This window comes from Corvus moneduloides, chromosome 4 (genome assembly GCF_009650955.1).
Source record: "Corvus moneduloides isolate bCorMon1 chromosome 4, bCorMon1.pri, whole genome shotgun sequence".
Taxonomy (NCBI): Eukaryota; Metazoa; Chordata; class Aves; order Passeriformes; family Corvidae; genus Corvus; species Corvus moneduloides.
Genome location: NC_045479.1, coordinates 53,002,272 through 53,020,233, shown reverse-complemented (window position 1 = coordinate 53,020,233; position 17,962 = coordinate 53,002,272). Strand labels below are relative to the sequence as shown.

Genomic DNA, 17,962 nt, shown 5'->3' with positions numbered 1-17,962 from the left:
TATTAATAATTTGCCAAATACATCTTTAGAAGCTGTAATAGCTTTAAAAATTGAAGTGATCACAGTTTATCCAAATTAACGTAGTAGTCAAATCCCCAGTAGATGAACACTGTCACATTTAGATTCAGTTGTGAAGATTCTGGAGGCAACCTGGTGTGAAAACATAAATTATAAACCAGTCTGAGAGTTGCAAAATCTGACTGACGAAAATCTAATTTTGTAGTCAAAATATTGTGGTGTCCTTGAAGAGTATTTTAGCAACAGGACAGCACATGTGTGTGTGCATGCTATCAAGACAGTATCACACTTTTTTTGTAGAAGATGCTGCAGCCATAAATAGCCTGATACACTGGTTTTTCGGGGGGAAAACTTAAAAAGACAGATGTATCTCTTGTGCTTATTCTGTCGTCTGGGGCCATAATCCTTGCAAGTCCTTCAGATGAAGGTGTCAGCAGTAAGCAAGAGTAGTCTGCCTTCAGCATCAGCAGTCCTTCCTCTCTCCAGTTTCTTCCCATCTCAATCCCTTCCCATCTATAACTGAAAAATAATTACAAGTTGACACTTGTGAATACTTACTGAGATTTTTAAAATTTGGTGGTGATGTTAATTTGTGTTCTTATTTCTCGCTGCTAGGCCTGAATTGCACCTATACCATCATACTAGACGCCCATGTTTAAAAAAGTTGGCTTACCTACTCTCCAGGGCTAATAAATATTGTAGGATTTTGAACCTAATTAAACTCTTCTAAGTTTCTGTGAAAGTGCCTGGAAATCTTTTTGTCTACTCTAGCAAATGCCTCTGCTACTTAAAATGTTGCAATTGTTAGGGAAGCATACTTGCATGTTTTTTATGTGGCCTAATTAGTTAGGGGGTCATTTCAATAGTGGCAGGCTTAGTCAATTCATTTAAGATTAGCTCTGGAGGAGGCTGCATTGCATGCCTTCTGTAGGAGTGCATGGTGGAGAGAACATTCTCCCTGGAAGTGGGTTATCAGCCCTTTCTAGCAGGAAGGGAACATACTGTTCCCACGTGATAGGAGACTCCTCAATGCCAAGAAAAAAGCTACATTTTTTCTTGAAACAGGACCACTGTGCAGAAGGAAAATTAAACTGCCAGAAGGTGCAAGTAGAGCTTGATTGTGTAGGGCACCAAAGTCTTCCCTTGAGAAAGGGGTGGAAGTTCTGGTGCATGGTCCCTACAGCAGGTTTTATGGTTCTGTATAGAGTGATGAGATAAAATGCGTAGCTGTATTGTGCACTGCAGAAACATTTTTGGAAGGTCCATGTATTTATAACTCTGAAGATAAAGCATTTGCAAAACAACAGAGATTTATTATCACTGTCTAATTACAATTTTGTTTGCATTGAATAACATGAATTAATTAAAGTACCAACATTTAAGAGTGTAATTGCTTAAACATAAGCCTATTTTGGAAAAAACCTAAGATTTCAAGTGCTGTCTCTACTTGATTAGTCAGTGGTACAATTTGGTTGTTTTTCTCCTTCAGAATATTTGTCATCTGGAGAAAAAAATGTCAGCCACTGAATTCTATCTAATTGCCTAACTTTTTGTGAATGAAGCTCAATTTTCTATAGAGCACGGTCTCACTTCCGATTCTTGTCTTTCTCATTCACAAGTCTTAATGACATTGTTTCCGTATGTTCTTTCATGACTCAGCTAATGCTAGGCTATTAGAGATTGCTTTGGTACTGAAGCTTCCTGCTGTTCTTGTGGTCGATTAGAGTTGGACCTTACTAAGCATTTCCACTGTGAAGTGGTACTTGATGTTAGCATCCCTGTGTTCCTGAACCCTGCTGTCTGAGGAAAACTATTCCTGCTGTTGTAATGTCAGTGAATAGCAACAGCCCTTTATTCTTGAACAGTCACTCTAGAAGCAAATAGTGGGCTATCTTCCTGGTCTTGTATCAAAGGAGAAATGTGTGACCCAGGAGCACCCAGCTTTATCTGGTCAGGCTGCAGCATGTTGGCTTAGCCATAATGAGGATTTCCACCAAATTAAAAATACCTGCCATGCATACTTTCTCACCAGCTCTAGTAGTGATTAGGACAATGTTTCCAGATACCTGCTCTATGGAAAAGAGAATAGAAATACTGATTTCTATTCTTACAGGGTTTGGATTGCACACAACTATTCACTATAGCTTGTTTTTTCCCACAGGAAAAAGTAGCTAATTGAGCCGAAAGTCCTCAGACTGACTTTGTGAAGAAAAGCTATGCTTACACAAAAGCCGTAGCTTCAAGAGGTTACTCTTTTTGGAAGCAACTGCTACTACTTGCATTCTTACATCACAGGACAAAGTCTTTTCTTTTTTTAAAATCATTTTTTCCTGGTTTTATTTGTAAGACACTTTCAGGGGCTGGGAAGGATAACTTAAGGAAAGCAAGCCTGTCGCGTGATTAACTTTCGTGTGTATGCAGGGTTTTGCACCTTTATGGGAAAAAACACTCTTAAAGTTGGGAAAAGATTGAAAGTTAATGCTAGTGTGTCTTCAGTAGTACTGTCAACATGTAACACATAATGATACTGAACCAGTAGAGAAATACATGAAACCTAGATGCACTTATATGAGCAACAAAATGGGAGTGGTTAAGCACAGAAGTGATTTTGTAGCCCTTAAACTTAACTGGACAGGACCTTGAGCAAATGAATCCTAGGCTTTTAATTACCCTTTTTGTGAGCCAGAGCTTGGCTTGGAAGACTTACAGAGATCACATCCAACCAAAGTAATTTTATGAGTCTTTGATCTTTGCACCATAACCTGTTGTCAGCTGTATGTGAACACTGCAAAAAACATCACAGTGGGTCTTGCTTTCTGTTCCGGTGTATACTGAGGTGGCTGAATATCTTACAGCTTTAATCTTGCTGCCACTATTTGTTGTGACTCTTGGCCAGCTATGTTTTAATGTCTGTCAGCCATAAGCCATCTATTGTAATGATTCTTTCTTGTAATGAGATGTGCCACCGTCTGTGTTGGCTTGCTTCACTGTTTTTTGAGAAACACTTGAGTTACAGCAAGTCATTAACTTGACAGGCACTGCAGCAAATGTTCACACCAGAAGCTGATCAAAGTGCACAGCTATCTGCTGCCCAGTTGGAAACTGTCAGTGGCTGCTGTGATCACATTCTACGAACTTGTGATGACTGGTTGTGGCTAAGTTTTCCAGGCAGAAAGTGTTCTTGTGAGCCTTTTGTTGATACCACATATCCTGCAGTATGAGTCCAAGGGTCGGACCAGATCTTCCAGTGAGAGGAGCCAGTGTACAGCTGACAACACAGACTTACTGCTTCATAGCTCATCAGCTTGAAGGGTGTGACAAGTTCCTGGAGCTTGTGGAAAAAGTAAAGGGAATGGAGCGGGATTGCTTTTCAGCTCCATGGCCCATCAGTTTTTGGTGGACTACCTTACTTCTTTCCCCTATACATCTTTTCCAAATATACAGCTATATAAGAAGAACAAGGTCCTCACCAAAACTCTTGAAAAAAGCAGTAGTGACAACTTTAAAATCCTCCTCCTGAAAATACAGTAGTAACTAAGTAACCTACTACATGTCAGAAAAAAATACACTCATTATGTTGAATTAGTGGTGTGACCTACTCCAGCAAAATACTTACATATAAAAGAACCCATACTTTTAAATGCAATATTCTCTTCAAGAATGCTGTGAGAAATATATTAATTGGCTTCAAAATAGACAGTGAATACTCACTCAGTAAATGCAGTAGAATACTCAAATTATGATATTTGTGTAAATGTTCTCAGGTGCAGCAATTATGCAATTAAACTTGGAACTTTTTAAATTGAATTTGTGTGGCTAGGATTCATATTGAATCGTGGTAGGTAAAGTTTTATTTTCTCAAGTTTTACATTTTGCTGATAAGTCTGTAAATTTCCTAGTGGTGTGGATAATTACTTTTACCAACTTTGTTCTAGAAGCTGAATAGCAGAGAGCTTGGCACCACTGCTCTACGTAGTGAAAATGAACAGGGCATGAAGTAAAAGGAGTTGGATTTTATTGTTTTTTTCCTATATTGTCCTTTTAATAAAAAAACATGAGTGGTGTGACAGCAGAATTTGTAACTTTATATTCTAATATGCAAAAGCCTCATCGCAACTTGTCAACACTAGGAATTTGTACAGTGCTAATGAGTAAGTTAAAATGCAATTGAACTCTAAACTTGGTAGACCTCAAAACAAAATCTACTTTATATTCAGTGAAATTGTTTTCTAACTTGTAAATCAAGCTCTACTCATAGGGTAACCAAGTATACGTTAAATATATTATGATTATGCAGAATGAGGACACACTCTGTGTAATATTCTTCTTTGTAGTCATGGGTTAGGTATTGGTTCAAGATTTTATAAGCAGTTGTCGAGTTATGACAGTTACTGGTTTACCCAGATAATCCAGTTGGTGCTTTTGCTATTAGATATGATAGTAAGCAATGCATTGGGAGCCCTTTCTTGACACAGATCACTGTCTCCTGTGCCTTGAATTTAAGTTGTATAATTCCTGCCAAGATTACCCATTTCTGTGAGAAGTCCTGTTGGGTAGAGGTTAGTGGAGCTGGAGTTGTTTTGGAGTGTTGAGAAGGTTTCTTGCAGGGGTGGCGAGGTAGTTACTGTGGTTAAATGTGAACTGTAAAATGGCCCACCTTTGCTCCTGCATACTGTCTTGTGTCTACAAGGTTATCAATTTAACTGTTAGACAATATTGGAGAAATGAGGGGAAAAGGCTGTTAGAGAATCAGAGGTTTTGAAAGAAATCTGCCCAGCTGTGCCCAAAATTAGGTCATTGCCTGTTTGCAACATAGAGGGGAAAATGGTATCTCTTAGCTGACATTAAGTTGCAGATGTAACTGTTTTGTTGTGGTAATATGGCTAATTCTTAGGTCCCATTTTACTCATCTGACAAGTGCAGTTATGATTAAATTACTCACATTACCCTGCAGATTATAGGGAGAGAAGTTTTACTCCACACTTAGTTGTAGAGCATTTGAGGAGGCATCTACAAAATGCTCTTTTCATCAGACAATCATGCTTTAACTTCTTCTGTAGGTTACCAGCAAGATTAGTAGTAATCTGACAACTTCTGATGAGGTGGCTGCAAAGAAGAACAGAAATATATCTTGACTTGTGAAAGTTAGCATCACAGTTCTCGAGCAAAGGTTATATAGCTTCCCTAAGGCATAGTTGTCAGTCTGACTGTATTACATCGACTCTGTTTTAACAAAACTGAAAGGTTTTTGATTAAAAAAAAAAAAACAATTATACTTAGGCTATTCTTTTGGGTTTTAAAACAATTTAAAAAGTATGACCATGGTGATAATGATATTTAGTAGATTATCTCATAGTGCAAGAAGACATGCCTGCATTCTAGATGTCTACTGTCTTGGCTTGGTTGGTGTTGATGAAGGCAAAGTAATCCTTGTTGAGCAGGTGAGGAAAACCCCATAGGGAGCCTATTACTCAGATTAGGTATAATTCATCCAGAAAGGTCTTGGAATTATAACAGATCTAAGAGAACATCTGCTTAATATTTCATAGTGAATAAGGAAATACAGCTTTTGACTGATAGTGAAATAAGTAGAGAACAAAGCAGAAAACTATTATTGTGACCCTGTGTTCGAAGGGCTAACAAACAGGATTCATATGGGATAAGGATAAGTCTTACCCTCATTCAAAGAAGGACATAGTAGGACAATTAATATCCATGTAAGAGTGACAAGGGTAACATGCAGCATGATTTTTTTTCTCTTGGTACAAGAATGACTTAAAACCTAGTGTTGTTTGCTAAACTTCCTAAGGAGAACGTAGAGGCCAAAGAAGTGTGTCAAATATCTATAAAAGCATGTGCAGCATAAAGAAACAACTGTGGAGCCATCAATACCATCTCTTAGTATAAGAGTAAGGAGGGACAATCAACTGAAACTAGCAGGTGGCAAAAGTCTACATAAAAGGAGCTAATTATTCACACAGTGCATAAGTAAACTGTGAAACACAATCCTGTCCAGTGTTGTCATGCTCCGAATTTCACATAGGTCTGAAAAGTGAATAGACAAATTCACAAAGGAAGAATGAGGTATGTGCTGTAAAACGCATGCTGGCCAGGGAATCTCTGAGCTCCAACCTGGAACTTCCTGGGGATATGCTTCCATAGCTGTAATGGTATACTCTTGTATTTTTACCTTCTCTTGGCATCTGGTGCTGCTGGAGAGTAGATCCTAGGCTAGATAGCCTCTGGTCTGGCCCATTACAGATCATTTAAGCTTTATGTCCTTATGACTTGGCTGCTAAATAAATATTCTTAGAGGGCTTCCATTTTCCTTCCCTCATGGGACTCTTAAGGCAAGACACATATATACTAGAAAATACGCTCCAGAACGTTCTAGTGACTGAAGCAATCTGGTGTGGAATAATCTTCATCTCTTACTAAAATCTCTCAGTTTGAAAACAGAACAATTCCTGGGTGCCAGTTGGCAATGAGCCTAGCTCATGTGAATTCTCAAACCATGCCCAGGAATTTTCAGAGTTCACTAGTTGGCATAGGTTAAAATTGTGCCAGAGACCACTCAAACAATTAAGCAATGTATTCCAGTTGCATTCCAGTACCCAGGAGTGTGTCCAGGCACTGTGCAATTTACAGTTTCATCTTGAGTATTGTGTTTGTATCCAGTTTGAAGTACTAAACAGACATTTCCTGGCACAATAGGGCTTCTCTATGTGACTACTGTAGTTACAGATCTGCTTCTTACAGGCTAAATCTCTTCGCTAATTTTCACGAAAAAGAATGAAAAGTTCATTTGGGTTCTTAAAGTGTCTAAATATTGCACAGAAGTGAAAATCTAAAGCATAGGAGTGATATGGTGTTATTTGAACTTTATAGTGTTAACTACCTGGGAAATCAAAGTGGCAAATGTCTATATGGATATATCTATATGGCAGCAAAATTGCTGCCTAGAACAAGGAACAAAATTAAGAGATGCTTTGGGAAAGGATCAATTATAGAATTAATGGTTTTTTTCTTAGAAATAATAGCTACCTTTTCTTTTTAGACGATGTCTTCGGCAGTTGTTCAGATATACGCAGCAGATCGCAATGCCATGTGGTCAAAGAAATGCTGTGGTGTAGCTTGCCTTGTAAAGGACAATCCGCAGAGGTCGTATTTTATCAGAATATTTGACATTAAGGTAAGCATCTTTTTTCTTTTTCAGACTCTTTAAGTTTGGTTGCATTCATTCTCCATTTTGAACTCAATGAGTGTAGGTTGTAGCTATGCATTCACAGAAATTCTTAGATATGTGGTCGTGTTTTAAGCAGTGCAGTTGCAGTGGTTATTAATAGGCAATTGCAACTTTCTCAGGTATCCCAAATTTAAACAATTTCATATATGTCATCTTTAATGGATGAAATAAATATCAGATTCATTTTTTTTTATAGCTCTCAGAAGCTGTCCTCTACAGATCTGATTAGTCACATTAGTGGAAATTAGTATAGTGTCATTGGTATGGATAGCTATCAAAATTCAAGCAGGTGTCACTGCTTTGGATGGTTTAAGAAAATAGATGCTGTCTTATGCGTGGGTGGAAACAATCTTTTTGATCAGTGTGGTGGTGCATGTGAAAACTGCAGAATAAACAAGTTGTATGTTCTGACTTTTTGGGGGGGTTTTGGTGGCTTTTTCTTTCATCCCCCCTCCACAATATAGACACTCATACTGAAGATCTTTGTCTTATTATAATATTCCACTCAAGAGAGTGGGAACTGAGAGACAAAGTGTCCAAGATGTGTTGTCATAACAAAAATGATGCTGAGAAACCTAAGTCCTACTGACTGTGCTGAGACTTTGGAAAGCTTCCCTTTATTTCCACAGCCAGGAAACAGCTCCTTATCTGCCAGCAGTCAGTGCTTGAAGACTCTCAGATTTGTTCAGGATTGCCAGCTGGCACTTGCATTTGACTTTGTGATTTGGTCACTTGACTGTTAAGGCTTTGTGAGAAACCTCTTCTTTGGGTGCTGAACTGTAATGTCATTAAAATACATGAGACTTCTTAAAAAGATGAGATTTTTGTTCTCTTTAAGTTAACTGTTTTCAAGTCAAGCCTGAGATAAGAACAGGAGTCTGGAAGCCTCCTTTATTGCTGTTGCTGTTTCGTCACTGTATTCTTATGACTGGTCACTATTACTTCTCTCAGTATCACTCTTGCAGGGTTGTAGAACTTGAAAGAAGTTTTTGGAAACATCCAGGAATTTGAACAGAACACAGCTACCTAAAGTAATAGGCTTTCATAGCTCTTCCACAAGCTCTGGTGTATTTTGATTTTGATTGAGCTTATCCATTGGGTTAATAGCAAGGCAGATGTTTAGCACTACGCTGGTTCAATTCTTAGTAGGTTCTATTGTAAAAGAAGTTAAACTCTACAATTTCATCTGACGTTTTTCAGTCTTTTGTTTGTTTGTTTTCTTCTTTTCAGGATGGAAAATTACTGTGGGAGCAGGAGCTGTACAATAACTTTGTATATAATAGTCCTAGAGGATATTTTCATACCTTTGCTGGAGATGTGAGTCTCAATGTGTTTGAACACGTTTTAAAATGTCTTTGGTTTGAACAGTATCTTCTTTTAGTGTAACTGAGGTTATTAATTCTGTAAATTACTTATAAAAGCTTATTTATTAAAGGAAATTTTTTTGGTATCTCAACTAGAAAATTCAATGTGTAGTACGGAAGCATAAAACATGGTTCTTTTTTTTTAGCTTTCTTTAATGAAATTACATTTTGACTTGCAGATGATGTTTATGACATATCATCTATTCTTAAAGCACTAATTTTCCTCTCCCCTCCCCCCTTTGATTTGTAGGTACAAGATTTTGCTCATATCTGTTAGCCATGATCTCTAGAAACTTGATTAGTAGACAGGCATTCCTAAGATGCAATGTTTCACTAAGACTTGGTTCCAAATCTGCAGTGATTTTTTCTGGTTATACCTTCAGAAAGGTGTAAGACAATATTTAAGAAAGCCTTTAAAACATCATCTCAGTCATGGGGGGGGGGAATATTAATGTTTTTCAGACATGTCAAGTTGGTCTTAATTTTGCTAATGAAGAAGAAGCTAAACTATTCCGCAAAACAGTAACAGATTTACTTGGACGACGGCAGAGAAAATCTGGTAAATATTCAAATTAATCTTAAATTCAGGCTTGTTTATGTTGTTGTGGGGAGGGGGAGGCAGGAAGCTACTGCTATGTCTGAAAGCCACTCGGGGCACTACTCCCATATTTATATTTTGAAGTAATTATGCTATTAAACCATGCTTCTTTCTCTATTGTGCAAAAATTAGTATTTTCTGAAACAACTCACTCTTGGTGTTCTGTTCTATGAGTCTATAAGTCTCAGTGTAAGCTAAGACCCCAAGGTTGTGAGTTGAAAATATAGATCAGGGAAAATAAAAATGGCACACCAACATTGGGAAAACTAGAAATCTTTCTCTAAGTTGTTATTGTATTTGAATAAACTCTCTTTTAGCCCTGGGTTGTTTATAACTGATTTGTGAAATTCAGCCCAAGTGGGTTGTAACATAAATTTTACCATCTGGTATGTTCAGTAGTTCATGAATTTTTGGCATTGATCCAGCAGCTAGTAGGGAAATATCTTTTATTCAGAACTAGTGATCTTGGCTTAGGCCAAGAACAGAAGACATAATGTGCCTATGCTGTCCTTAGCAGCATGGGACAGTGAAGCACAGCATGCTTTTTGCCAGCTGCAAGATGCCTTGGGAACATGGTCAGTGCTTTAAAGGGAGCTCAGGCTTCCTGCAGATATCGGTCATTTTCCAGGGAGCCCATAAACAACTTTCCTGTCTTGACAGCCGTATGTCCACGAAGGATAAAGTGATACAAAATACAGGCTTGGAACAAGTAGATGTGTTCAGGCTTGCTCTAAGATGTGGTGTGGACCTGTGTGTGAGCTACAGGATGTATTTTTGTAATCCATTCTGGAACTGAATTGCACTAGCAATGCAGTGTAAATTACTGTAAAAGGAGGAAGCCTTCCTCCTGGAGAACTGTCCTTGCAACTGTTCTTGGGAATGTGCACTATCTGTATGTATTCACTTGGATTTCACCAAGGCATGGTGACTCAGGACCAGAGCACTTGTTCCAGGAGCTTAAATGACGAGATTCCCTCAGCTCAGAAAAAGTTCATAAGGTTTCATGAGAAGAAGTGGGATCACTAAGAAGTGACATTAATAAAGTTTCTCATACCCACACTGGAAAAGTGATTTTGCATCTACTGTTCCTGAAGTTTTACTCTATTATATGTCTAAAACACAGTGCTACAATGCACAGACATGACTTGGGAGGAGGCATGTTTGCATTATTGGCCATAGCAAACTTCGTTTGAAAATAGTGGTTCAATCAAACCTTCTGTTCACAGAGTTTTTCTTCTACATAGAGATTTTTTTTTCATGGGACCACATTAAGTTTTTCTCGTTCACTCTTTGGACTTAATCTTGGTTTGTATGCTAAAGCTCTTGTTACTTTATATATTGTTTTAACCAACAACTCCACCTCCCCAAACATTTGCAACTTCAAGACAACCATTATTTTAAAAAAGAAATGAAACAAAAAATAACCCTCAAAACAAAGCACTTCAGGTTTTTCCTTGTTAAAAGCTGCAAACCAAGAATTTAAAACAGTTAGGAGATTCCTTAGTCAAGCCACCAGATGGAGTTCTGTATTTGTCCTTGTGACTATTTATTTGTGCTTCTAAAATAACAGGCTTTGCACTTGTTCAAATCAAAGCTGATTTGCTGATGGTGTTTATGCTTTTATTTATTTTTAAATGCTTGTATAAAACATATATTAATTTACACAAAGATTTATATATAATAGAAATGATACTAAAGTTGTGTATTATGTATAATATTAATACATCTTAATATAGCTTAACACAACTTCTCAGTCACAGAGATAATAGTCTGGTAATTTTGATGTTTTTCTGGTTTTACTCCCATACCTTCCAAACTATGTGTCATTTCATAGTAGTGCCACCTGAGATGCTTTCAACTCAACTAAGTACTCCATGTGATTATTTAGCTGCCTGTTATGCTATTCAGGGCTTGCTAGGAGACTTCTCCAGGAGTCTTATGGAAAACTTATTGAAAGGTAGCAGTAACAGCAGTTCTGGCTCACAAAGCTGTGACTTGGAGGTTAGTACACAAAATACTGTCAGACAGCTAAGAGAAGACACAACAGTGTTCTGCTCTTCCTCATTCAGCGTGAAATGCACTCCAGTATACAGACAACCCCTGAGTAAGTGCATCTGGAGTTCCAGAGAGGTGAAAGTTTGGCTCCAGAGAATGTACAAAAGCTTGCAAATGTACAAAGTATCAAGTAGAGACTAGAATGAGGGACAAAGGTAGAGAAACAATTCTTGATCTGTTGTCCTAATCTTTGTAATAGTGCAGGGTTTCATCTAACTGAACTCTGGTTTAGGTTGGCTTCATTTTGAGGGTCTTGGGTTTGTTTTTTTTTTCCTTGAGGTTTTTTTTGTCAATTAAATTCTTAACCTTAGGTTAGAGAGAAATTTTTATAATTCATTAATTTGTCTGTGGACTTACTTAAATAATCTCTCCATTTACTTCTTAAAACAATCCCAGATAAGTTCCCCCAGTAAGCATTGTGAACACAGTGTGCCCTTGCCACTGTAAAACACTCTCACTTCAGGTATTGCACATAAATACCATTAGTTTTTATTTTTATTATCTTGCCTCAGAAATGTTAATGTGTGTCCACACACAAGTGCCTTCTCCACATGCTGAGCACTTAGCCCTAAAAGGGAAGCAGATACTTTTTCTTAACTGCATATAGTCTTTTCTGAAGTAGGAGGCTTCTTGACTAGTTTTTATGTATTGCTTGTAGCTTTATGGGTGGGAGCCCTGTTAACCTTCCATGAAACTTCTTTTTTCCTCCACAAGCTCTTAGCTCCTTCATAATAGACTTCTTAAATTTCAAGATAGATACTTAATATGAAGAGGGATTTTTTTTATTTGTTTTGGTTTTCTTCTTTCATCTTTGGTCACAGTTTTTGCTGTCTGGGTGACAAGGGCATCTTTAACCTGCTCAGCTTGCATTGGATTCAACTCTTGGCAGAGATTATTCTCATTTCCAGGAATGGTCATTGAAGGGAGCTGTGGTTTTTTGTACATAGGTAGCTGCTGATATTCATCTGTTTTAGATCAGTAGGCATGTTCCTCTTTAAAAACTGCAAAATCTGCCACTCTTGTCAGGTCATCTGCATTTCAGGAACAAAAGTTCGTACTTTCTTGTCAGCAGTGGTAACCACAGAAAAACAGAGCTAGTCTCTTTGGGCCACAAATAAATTAGCCAGTAAAAGTTACAGGATAATGTTTTGGTTTGTTACACACTATTTATTTTCTTGAACTGTTTATTCTAATCAAAATTGTAAAGGATTCCCATGATTTGACTCAAAGCCACTTGAGTCACACTTCCTGTGAATACCTCCTACTTTTGCCATCTTCCCATCCTATGACAGATGACTTGCAATCGAGTTGTTGATTAAAACTCTAATTATGGTCCAGAGGTTGAGGTGGGGGTTGATTGTTTTTTTTAAGTTTGGTTTGTTTTGTTGTTTGGGGTTTTTTTATTGTTATTATTGGTGGACAGTACAAGATGTGGTTTCTTAAACTGAATATTGTAGGAAGAGAGAGCACAGTATTTGGCCAAAAAGCCTTTTTTTTCTTTTTCTCACCTCAGACCTGATACCTTATGCTGAGGCACCCTTGCAGAGGTTCTCCACCTCTATGCCTGAAACTACCCTGCTGTGACTTAAAAATCGGCTGGCTGGCTGTGGAAGGCTTGTTCATCAAAAGTTGATTCTCAATAGGTTTTTGTCACCTTCCCATGAAGGTTTGATGATCTTGATGGATTCTTTTATTCCTATCTGAAGATCAGTGGACTAACATGAGGCTGACTTGCCTTGCATACTTACGATTGTATATTTTTTGATTTTTAAGTATTCTTAGGACAAGGTCAGCACCATCTGTGGAGGCACCTTCTCCCTTCTTATGTTTGTGAGTCTGGAAAAATACAAGAAGTTAACGGTTTTTCTGGGGTTTGCTGGAAAGCGAAATGCCCTTATTATACAACTCTTGGGAGCCCTGTTACTTACTACGGATACTCCAGATCCTTACAGAGCTGTGGGTTTTGTTGTAGTGAGATGATAAACTGCTTGCCTTTATGGGTGCTGCTAAATCCAAATTTCTTAAGAGTATGTGTATAGATACACAAATAGTGTAAATATGTACTGGGGGTGGATAGGAATTAATAGTAAGTGAGGGAAATCTTCTTTAAAGGGGAACTTACTATTATAAGCTGAGAATATTGAGGTGTGAAATGCTTACGTTTTAAATCATCAAGCCAGATTCTTCATGGTCTTTGAAACACTCTGGTGCTGTGAATAGAGTATCATATTAGTATCAAGGAGATTCTAGTTCTTACCATATTGTTCAGCTACCTGTTGGATAATGTAGGTGAGGTGTCTTGCCCCTGTATGTCCTATTTTTTATGCATAAAGCAAAACTAATTAAATTTTAGCTTCTGTGAGAGAACAATACTCTATAAAGTGCTAATTATATTTCAGATTAAAATGAAAGGACAGTTTCATTCAGTGGACATCAGAAAGCATAATGCTTCAAAAATCTTACTTTGATAGGTCATATTAAAACAGATAGTTTTTGAATACTTCACTCTACTTCACGGTTGAAATGCCTGAAACCAAGTCAGTAGCTACGGCCTTATGCTCCTGCTCAGTTTGTACAGTTGAAATCAGTGCGTAGTGTCTAAAACTGGGGGGTTTTGTTCTGTAATACTTTTTTTCAACTGCACAGGTAGACTTTAGGGATATAAATAGATTCCTAAGTTTGAGGTCAAGGTCATTAAAAGCTTCAATAGAAACTAAAATTTAGAATTATTTTTTCCTGTTCATTCAAAGGTTCTTTTTTCTTTTTCAACAGAAAAAAGACGAGACCCGCCAAATGGTAAGCTTTTTGCATGAATCTCTGCATTTTATTTTTCCCTTCTGCTGTCATTTACTGTTTATGTATAGCTTTGTTTCAGATTTGTTCAGGATGATCATGTAGTGACAAAAGAGGTAAACTGGAGGTTACAGTATCCTTTTTGTTTCTGTTCTATGGTATTTGTTTAGTTGTGGCTTGAAAACTTTGTGGCTTAGCTGGAATTTGTAAAGAATGTTTCTGGAGGAGCATATTTTGTTGCAAATAGGACAGAGGGCCCTTCAGCTTAAACTGAGAAGAAAACTTTGGACCTTGCATTTGCTGCTTGATCTTCAGAATATGATGTATAGGATCACTATACAGAGTTAGTCCATTCGTCTTAATAGCAAGCATAATGATGATGGATTTAATAGAATGTAACAGTCTTTTGGGTTTACGTCATATGTTTGTTAATATTAAACTCTTTCCAAATGAAGAATTATTTGAATCTCCTTGTCTCTCAGAAACATGTCCCACTAGCATGAAGATAACAGGTTCCTCAGAAGATCCTCTTATTAAATTGATGGAAGGAATCAAACTGTGTATCAGTTTGATACAGAACTTTTTTACCATCTATTCTAAAATCATGAAAAAGCCACATCACTGATTATCAAGTTTGATGTTTTTGATTTCTGAATTCACACTGAAGTTAAAAAGGGATTTCACCTGTCATATTTCTGTTGGTGATCCAGATCATAGATCATACCCCTATATCTCTGAGTTTGCTGCTGGAGCAAGGGTAGAGTCAACTGATGTTCTGAAATCCCTGTATGGCTTGAGGTGAAAGCCTTAAAATTTGTACTAACCAAGTCATTCAAGCATCTCTCTGTAGGTCACCAAAATGTCTAATTCCTAACTAATCCTGAATTATGGGAACTACTGATTCCTTTTATATACGCAGATAAAACCTCCTTCATGTGGAATACTTTTTTTTTCATATTGATAAACTTTTTTTCATATTGATAACCTTTAAGTTTTGAGGAAATTGAGGCAATCATCAGTTGAGGCCAGGTATTTTTAGTATAGATTCAACTTTGACTGGGCTGTTAAGTTTTGAGACACTCATAGTAATATCATCTGTGGTGGTCTCGCCAGGTTTTCTGAGCTTTCAGAAGGTTTTAACTGTTCTGCTCTCCTAAACAGCACATCCGTGATAGCAATGTCTGCAGAGCAGATGGAAATTACAACAGCAGTGATCATGTAGTAACACCTACCACAAAAAATTTCGCCTTTGTCTCTATTCTGACACAATTTACTGGTCTAGTTTGCTATCCTTGATTAGAATAAGATTTAAGAAAACTAAGCCTGCAAAAACTTTTCTGCTTAAAATACTCTCCATACCTCATGCTGTAAGACCTTGGGAACAATATTTTTCTGAGAAAAATTCTCTTATACTAAACTTGCAGTCATTGTCCCTATGCTGGATTTATCCTGAGTATTCTGTGGAAGACATAGGGTTTATGCTCAGTGTTTCAGATTTGTAATCACTTCAAAGGTTTTCAGCATATCTGTTTTTTAATAAACTGTTTCCCTGGGACATCCACATGCTCTCTCAAAATCTGTCCGTTTTCCTTTTCTGAATGTATCAAATTCTGTAATGCCTGGCTTCTCTGCTGGTAGAAAGTTGCATAGCCATGTCCTCAAGTAGTCACAGATAAGACACAGTCAGGTCATGGATTATAGCCTTAGGTTGTTATACTCTCCACAGACTTCACATTTCAGTATTTGGAATTAAGACTGGAACAGATACATACTATCAAAATGTAACTGGAAAAAAACCCCCCACACCTGTTCTAATAACAGCTAGTTTTTGTTTTACTCTTCATATGCAGTTTCTGTTCAGAAATTCTGTTAGGGAGAAATGATGAAACACCTGCTTTTTTGTGCTGGGTATTAGTGCATTATTAGCTCTAAAACTGAAAAACAAGAACAGTCGCATTTCTGTACTCACATGACCCATGGTTTAAATACTGTGGGGAATTTTGTTTTACTGGAGCTTGTTAGTCTGAATTTTCTGCATACATTGAAGCTGCATGGAAAAAGCACTTGGTTTTTTGTATGACGTTTTCAATGATACGGATTTAAGATTTTTTTTTTTGTAGAATCACAGGATTAAACTCAAATTGGCATTAGCAGTTATGTAAAATGTATTAGTCTGTAATTTCCTGGGATTTGTGTTCTACTCATTTGTAATAGCTAGGTCTCTTTATGCAAATAAAGAAGAGTTACTGTGGTTGAACTGACCTTTTAGTGAAGTACTGGATGAAATGAGGATTTGTCAGAGTATTAGGTTTTGAGGGAATCTCAAAGAACCATGTGATGGACTTTTGTTTCAGCTGTTAACTAGAACAGTTTGCATTTCTTGTAGGGCTGTCTGTAGTCTGGCACAGATACCTAGAGAGGCTCTAAATAAAATACAGAATAGAATTAACATTTCAAAATGTTCTGTACGACGTTTTCTGGAGCCCCTTCTGAAGACGTCACAGATACTGATAACAGTGGATGCTTAAGGCCACTGTACTGTCAGGTACTTCCTAATGATGAGCTCTATATGCCTCTCTCATCTTCATTTATTGAGCTGTCTACACCTGATGGGGAAGGTGCATGTCTAATGATGGGAAAAATATTACTGGATATAAATATGGCAGTGCTAGAAGAGTACAATTCTTTCCAAGGTTCTTTTATCCCTCGTGGACATCTAAGGTCTAAACCAGATGGTAAGAAAAATTTTCATCTTTAAGTTTACTGTGACCTCTCTTGTATGAATATCATTGTCAAGGAATCGGGCTATTAATCCTTGATTTTTAGCTCAGCTGATTAAAACTTCCTTTTGCAAATTGCTGCTGCTTTACATATAACTGACCATGTTTGGTTAGTTCAGGATTTTATATACAAAAAGGTGCATTTCAGAGACTGCTAGAAATTGAGAGAAGAATATCACAAACTTACTAGCATTATAAAGGCACCCATTTCTTTTTTGAATGTCAGTACAGCTATTGAAACTGTAAATACCAATATAATAGGTGAAAATGGGCAGAATATAACAGAAAATGTAAGTGGTGATTAAAGTGAAGATTAACTCCTAGTGTTTTTTGTTTTGTACCAAGGAAATTAAGACTGTAATTTTCAATTCATTCTGAGATTTTACTGAACTTATCGTTAAGTTTAGAGTTGATAATATTTGATGATTAGTCAATTCAGTGCTAATTTTAAGTGAAACTCCAACAATGCAGATTGTTTTGTGTTGTTGTATGTGGTCAGATTATGTACTCTCAGAGGACAGTTGTCTAGATCAAAACATTTCTAGATAAAAGCATTTCTGCTTAGCAGAAAATGTTTCAGAAATTTTTCCATGCAGTTTTAAATCTTGTCCTTTAAGACTCCTAGGGTGTTGGAGAATGTTAAGAATGTTGGAGTTGTCATGTTTTAGATGAGTTTTGTCTAGCCCAATGTCATGTTTCTGTTCTTATTTCTTTTCCTGGCCAGTACTAGGTGCTTCCCACTGAGGTGTTTAACTGCAAATGTCAGCTATGTTATCTGTTGTACTGTCTACTTGTCCTTTATGATTTTTATTTTGAACTCTGAACATAAGGCTTGTTGGTTCTTTCTGAATGCAGTTATGAAAAAATAGTGTCAAAATAAGGTTCAGATTTATCAAAGTCTAATTAGACTTTTTTTATCATCTGCCCAGTAAGACTGGGTCTTACTTCAGCTGATTTGCTAACCACTGGGTCTTAACTCACAGGGCAGTAGGGAGTGTTTTCAAACTATTTCTTGCCAAACTGGTTTTAAATTACCTGCTTAATCTCATTCTTCCAAAACTGAAATTACTTACCCTTTTTGTAGGTTTCTTTAAATATACACCTGTGT

The 17,962-nt window shown here is 37.1% G+C and overlaps 1 protein-coding gene across 2 annotated transcripts in view; it reads left to right on the top strand.

Moving 5' to 3' along the window:
- WASL (WASP like actin nucleation promoting factor) overlaps window positions 1–17,962 on the top strand; it is a 51,758-nt gene that overhangs the window by 19,909 nt on the left and 13,887 nt on the right. The window contains exons 2-5 of one of the 2 annotated variants that reach the window (XM_032105895.1): window positions 7,076–7,210; window positions 8,495–8,581; window positions 9,091–9,187; window positions 14,054–14,077. In XM_032105895.1, coding sequence (XP_031961786.1) covers window positions 7,076–7,210; window positions 8,495–8,581; window positions 9,091–9,187; window positions 14,054–14,077 — 343 coding nt within the window. Of the gene's footprint in view, window positions 1–7,075; window positions 7,211–8,494; window positions 8,582–9,090; window positions 9,188–14,053; window positions 14,078–16,370; window positions 16,810–17,962 lie in introns of those variants that run through there. The other variant, XM_032105896.1, reaches the window with a different exon arrangement.